The 6,175-nt window shown below is 43.7% G+C and overlaps 1 protein-coding gene across 2 annotated transcripts; it reads left to right on the plus strand.

The window, feature by feature from the left end:
* On the plus strand, window positions 1–5,653 carry cnot2 (CCR4-NOT transcription complex, subunit 2). Of its 2 annotated transcripts, none has more exons than XM_015964920.3 (15): window positions 1–105; window positions 1,486–1,611; window positions 1,700–1,769; window positions 1,924–2,071; window positions 2,141–2,323; window positions 2,406–2,485; window positions 2,749–2,874; window positions 2,984–3,108; window positions 3,200–3,317; window positions 3,593–3,749; window positions 4,402–4,463; window positions 4,532–4,581; window positions 4,662–4,762; window positions 4,865–5,009; window positions 5,090–5,653. In XM_015964920.3, exons 2-15 carry the CDS (start codon window positions 1,498–1,500, stop codon window positions 5,174–5,176), a joined length of 1,566 nt encoding a protein of 521 aa, XP_015820406.1. In that variant the 5' UTR covers window positions 1–105; window positions 1,486–1,497; the 3' UTR covers window positions 5,177–5,653. The 2 variants fall into 2 exon arrangements, with proteins under 2 accessions (XP_015820406.1, XP_054589235.1); XM_054733260.2 differs by lacking the exon at window positions 1–105 and adding an exon at window positions 191–323.
* Window positions 5,654–6,175: the final 522 nt, after the last annotated feature.

Consider the following 6,175-nt stretch of genomic DNA (forward strand, 5'->3'; position numbering starts at 1 on the left):
GGTTTGTGTACGGAAGTGGTCAGCAGGGTCAGAGGGTAAAGGCTCTTTCCACTGGAAGTACACACAGCCATCTTGGATCTAACGAAGCGAAGGGAAATTGATGCGGTGAGCCTATTTTACTTATTATCAGTCTTGTCGGATGGTGTTGTATAAACGTGACCTCTCGACTGGAGCTTTGAGCTGGGTTTCTCTCGTTTTGATCCGTGGCAGCTCGTTAGCCTTTAGCATCAGCGGGTTGCTAACGCTGCAGGTGCTTGCAAACGGAGCGTAGCCGATAACACGGACAACTGACTGTAGATATAGAAACACAGAGACTATTGCAGGTAAATACAGACTGCTGCTGGATCGTTAAATCGTGGTGATTTGTAACGTAAACGCTTCCACTATTCTCACGGTTAAAGTGGCTCGTTCACAAACTGAAACTAAGCTAACAAAACACCTAGCATGTTAACGTTAGCTACTTAGTTTCGGCTAACTAACATGTTAGCATTGCTGTTATAGTTTTCACTCCCACTAAGTTTTCATGAATATTACAACAAATTCAGCTGTCAAATGAAAGTTAATAACCACCTGGGCTAAAAACTAAACTATTGTTTAATTTCTCCAACATTTATATATGTCAGTGTTTTTCAAATGTCATCTATGTAATAAATTAGATTTGAGGACAATTTCGTAAACCTTTCTGAATTTTCTTATTGAACATTAATTGCTTTTTCACTCATAATCCACCTAGCCTTATTGAGTCGGCGTAGTTGATCACTTTCCGTTAATTATTGTTTGTTTTTGAGCCACATCTGTCTCCGTGTCCCATCAAAACGAAACAGTTTTCTATATTTTGTATTTAAGATCTTCAAAAATGATCAAGATGGCAGTTTAAATTTATATTTGAATTCCTCCTAAGCGATTCCCAGCCTCCTATTAGTTGAAAAGTTCTTATTTATAAAAAGACGTGACTTTTGGACGTTAGTTATCAGGTGTAGATTTTAAGCCTTGAGATTTATTTCTACTCAGCTTCTCTTGTTTTTTAGTGTAATGGTCATGTAAGAAAAAAAATACTGGGAAAAATAATAAAAATCTAAAGCCAAACTTTGAAAAACTTCACAAAAAGTTGAAAGACTGTTCTTCAAAAGCACATGTAAAAGGTTAATGGAAAGTCTGCCACAGCCTAACAGGAAACATACTTGTTTTGTGGTGGTTTCTGCTTAAAATTAATTTTCTGTTTGTTTTGTGATGTTGTGATTTGAAAACCTAAGTGTGTCTGAAAAGCTGAGTATTATTTACCACAGTCTTCTGGGCTGGAGCAGCGCCCAAGTTGCCGTGGCTTGCCAGAGAAAGAGATCGACAAACAGGGCTCAGGAATATCTTAAAAAATGAGTTTGAGAAGTTAATCTGGCCTCCAAACTCCAGTTGTTAATTCGATGATCTTGTCTCATTTATTTTGCCCCCTTTAGTCTCCACCTTTACTAAAGTTCCCTCATTCTTTAGGTGACAAAAGGCATGTTTGGTGCTAGAAAGAAATTTCCAGAGTTCGTCGAGGCCGTCGACAATGACTTCCCAGATGAAATGTATTACAGCCAGGGGTCGATGTTCCCACATCGATCCGACAAAGATGTAAGTCTCGTCATATTTCTGTGTGGTCATGTTATCTGATGGGGAGTTTTTCTGATTATTTTTCTTGTTTGTGAATCTTATTGTCCAGATACTGTCTTCTCCTTCACCGTCGTCTGGTCAGCTGTCACAGCTCGGTCCAAGTTTGTACGGTCCACAAAGTTAGTATTTGCTGTTCTATTTGTACCACAGAATGAACTAGTTTCACATTTGTTACAGATCAGTAGTAGACGTGGACTGATCATACAATGCAAAGAATTCTGTCTGGATTATTTAATATTATTTTGGATTAACTTGGTTCTTTTTTTTGTCCAGGTGCAATTGGCTTCCCCGTTAGAAGCTTGGGAAACAGCACACCTCAGTTAAACCGAAATCTCACGCAAGGGTCGCAGCTACCAAGTCATATCACCCCAACAACAGGCGTCCCCACCATGTCACTCCATACCCCGCCGTCGCCGAGCAGGTTTGTGTTTCTGCTACTAATAATTGTAAAATTGCAACAAAATGTTCATTCTTAAATGTGTTTTTGCAGAGGCACGTTACCGATGAGTTCCAGGAACATACTAAATCACTCTCAGGTTGGTCAAGGCATCGGGCTGAGCAGCAGGACCAATAGTATGAGCAGCTCAGGACTCGGGAGCCCCAACCGCAGCTCACCTAGCATCATCTGTATGCCCAAACAGCAGCCGTCACGTCAGCTGTGCACCATAAGCAGGTAGATTTTAAAATCCTTACGTTTATCAACATCCCTCTGTGGACACCGGCTGAAGAACCGGTCTTTTATCTTCTCCGTGCAGCATGTCAGGGTTTGGTATGAACCGCAATCAGGCGTTTGGGATGAACAACGCGTTAGCAAGCAACATCTTCAACGGCACAGGTGGGTAGTTTCTTTTGAATTTCGAAAGGCTGCAAAGTGTCACGGAGCTTCATGTTGCAGTGGAGTTAGTGAACAACTGCTGGCTCTGCAGTAGAATGTGTTTATGTTAAAGTCTGGTTTTAAATCTGAGCAGCACAAAAATGAAAACAAAAGAATAAATGTATGCATTTTATCAATCTTAAAGACAAAATGTATGGTTTTTATTTGCTGCAGTAGCGATTAGTACGTATTACTATAGAGAGTGTGTTAACATGCTGTTGCAGATGGGAGCGACAGCGTGATGGGACTGGATCTGTCAGACTTCCCCGCATTAGCAGACAGGAGTCGACGGGAAGGGACGGGAAATCCAACACCGGTGTCCAACCCGCTAGCTGGACGTGCTCCATACGGTAAGCCAATTATCCCCTAAAGATTTGTCATCTCAGCAGTGGAACTAGTTGCTTCTGTTGGAGTTGTGCTGTCACTTATGTGACTGTTTTACTCTGGGAAATCGTTAAGTTGGCATGGTGACAAAGCCATCAACTGAACAGACACAAGATTTCTCCATCCATAACGAGGACTTTCCTGCGCTGCCTGGGTCGAACTATAAGGACACCACACTGAACAACGACGACAGTAAAACTGTAAGTGAGCATTCTCGTTTCTGCGTTTGTGTCGGGGCGCCGATCAGGAACCTTTCCCGCAGAGTTTTATGTTTCTCTTCTCCGTTTTTAGAACTTGAACTCCACAAACAAGAGCACGTCCAGCACAGATGGGCCCAAGTTCCCCGGAGACAAGACGGCCTCCGCACAGAACAACAACCAGAAGAAAGGCATCAAGGTGTTACCAGATGGTGAGACTTCACAGCCAATCGTATCGCTCCAGTTCCTCTGAGACATCCCTTCTTAATCACACAGCTTGGGTGAGGCAGTTGGGCTCTCTCCCCTGTATTTTGGGTTAAATCAGTATTGGATAAGCTACTATGAGACGGTGTAATTGTTTGCTCTGCGATGTGTGCACAAATGAGTCTAGAAATAAGGATTTGGTTCCACAGTGAGTATTTGCTGTAGATCAGAGTCCATCGGTAGATGTGTGGTTTACTGAGTCTGGATGGTTCTGCCGCTGCAGGTCGGGTTACCAACATTCCCTCAGGAATGGTGACGGATCAGTTTGGGATGATCGGTCTGCTGACGTTTATACGAGCAGCGGAGACCGATCCGGGGTTGGTCCATCTGGCGCTAGGAAATGACCTCACCACGCTGGGACTCAATCTCAACTCACCAGAGTAAGAGCTGTTCCTCCACAGAAACGCTCGCCTTTAAGGTTGGTTTATGCTTGACGCGTCCGCGAGGTCCGTACGACTACGCGCGGAGAAGTTGCGTCATTTTAACAACCACGCCCCTCCACCGCGTCTCCGCACGGGTCAAGATTTCCGCAACGCGCACCTCGGAAAATTTCTAACCACGTGGACGGACGGACGCGGAAAAACATGGCGGACCGGCAAGAACTAGTATGGCAGAGGTTCGTAAATACAGACATTTGTATGATTCAGCTCTCAGAGATCACCGTGATCAACATGTTGTTAAAAATTCTTGGAGAGAAATAGCTCGCACTGTCGGAAAAGACGAGGACGCTGTTAAAAATGCTGGAATGCCATGTTGTAAACAGTAATTTTTACTTCTATGGTGTAGTATTGGATGCATGCCTAGAGCTCCACGCTGCTCCGTTCAGTTTGGGAGAATATTGGCTCACCGCAGAGACAAGCCGCATGAACCATACACGCTGCGAGTTGTGAAGCGCGTTCCATCCGCGAGCCGCATCACCGCGTGGAAAGTGAATGCGTCAAGCGTAAACCAAGCTTTGGGGGTCCAGAGCAAAGTGTTTTTGTTTTTAAGGATGTGTGCTTCTCCTGATTTTAAGCCTTCTCTCTTCAATAGAAACTTGTACCCCAAGTTTGCCTCTCCCTGGGCCTCGTCACCATGTCGACCTCAGGACATCGGTAAGACAGATTGTCAGTGCCGCTTTAACTCAAAAGGCAAACAGCGTAACTTGTACCTGTGCTTCCAGACTTCCACGTTCCTTCGGAGTATCTGACCAACATTCATATAAGGGACAAGGTGATGCACAGCTGCACGACTATAGCACTTTTACACTTTTATTAGCATTAAACTAACATTCCTTACCGTCTTGTCTCTAGTTGGCGGCGATTAAGTTGGCCCGGTATGGTGAAGACCTGCTGTTCTACCTGTACTACATGAATGGTGGCGATCTACTACAGATCCTGGCAGCAGTAGAGCTGTAAGTAGGCCTTTATTACACCGAACATCCAAAACGAGAGGGATCAGGAGATGTGATGTTCTCAGGGACTGAATCCGGATTCTCTTACTCTCCCGTCTCCAGCTTTAATCGGGACTGGAGGTACCACAAAGAGGAGCGGGTTTGGATAACAAGAGCACCCGGCATGGAGCCCACACTCAAGACCAACACCTACGAGAGGGGCACCTACTACTTCTTTGATTGTCTTAACTGGAGGAAAGTTGCCAAGGTAAGACCTGCTAAGTTGAGAGTGTTTTTTTTTTTTTGTACTGGTTGTGGATTAGTCTAAACTCTGCCCAAATCTCTCAGGAATTTCATCTGGAGTACGACAAGCTAGAAGAGAGGCCTCACGTTCCGACGACGTTCAACTACAATCCAGCCCAGCAGGCCTTCTGAGGCCCAAGCAGCTGTTCCTGCACACAGAGCTGACGCCCAGCACCGGCGCTGTGGTTTTTATTCCTCCAGGATTTGGCTGTTAGACTGCAGGGGTTGTGATCACCATTAAAGCTGTCCTGCCTTTCTGAACTTAAATTCTACCCCAAAACACTTGTTCCGTTTTTATTACTCTGTGTTTCAGGTTGTTTTGTTTTTTTTCCTTTCTCTTGTTTTGAGCAGGGTCTGTGTTTTGTTTACGTCTCTGAATCAGAAGCCTGCGTCCTCTCGGCGAGGAGGACTAACTTTGTGGCACGGGACGGGGACAGAACAGAGGTTCCACCTCTTATTTACAGCAAGTGTTAAGAACACAAGCAGGTGGAAAACAAGGCTGTTAGCATTCTCATACACAAGTGAAGGGGTGAAAGAAATGCAATGTTTATTGTTGCACTATATTTAGTAATAAAAGAACACAAAATTTTTTGTGCTTTTTTATATGAACACTCCCCGAGTGTTTTTTCTTTCCCCTTCTTTCTGTATTTCTTGAGTTTACGCATCATTCCCTCATGCAGTCCTTTTAATTCCATCTTTTTTAGCCCTCTGTCTGTATCCATCGTTTCTCCAGCGTCTGTATTTGCACTACCAACCATTTTTCTGTTCCTTCTTTCTCCGTTCGTCTCCGTCTTTTGACTTCTGTGCCGACCAAACAAGGACAGAAATACGAGAGTCTACATTTGTGGAGGATTTCTCGCCGCGGCTGAACTTTAACACCAACTTTGCTCAAGAGCAAACAAACACTTTCCAGTCTTTGTTACGATTTTGTAAGAAAAGTGTACATTTTTGTTCTTTGCATCACACAAATTAGTACATGTATGTATGAATGTGTATATATGATTGCTATATATATATATGTATGTGTATATATATATATGACATCTATTTTGGAGAAAAAAAAAGCCCTGCCTTGTACCTCGGTTTTTTTAATGAGATGAACATGGAAAAGAAAATGTGGATGTAACAGAA

The sequence above is a fragment of the Nothobranchius furzeri genome, chromosome 4 (assembly GCF_043380555.1).
Source record: "Nothobranchius furzeri strain GRZ-AD chromosome 4, NfurGRZ-RIMD1, whole genome shotgun sequence".
NCBI classification, from domain to species: Eukaryota; Metazoa; Chordata; class Actinopteri; order Cyprinodontiformes; family Nothobranchiidae; genus Nothobranchius; species Nothobranchius furzeri.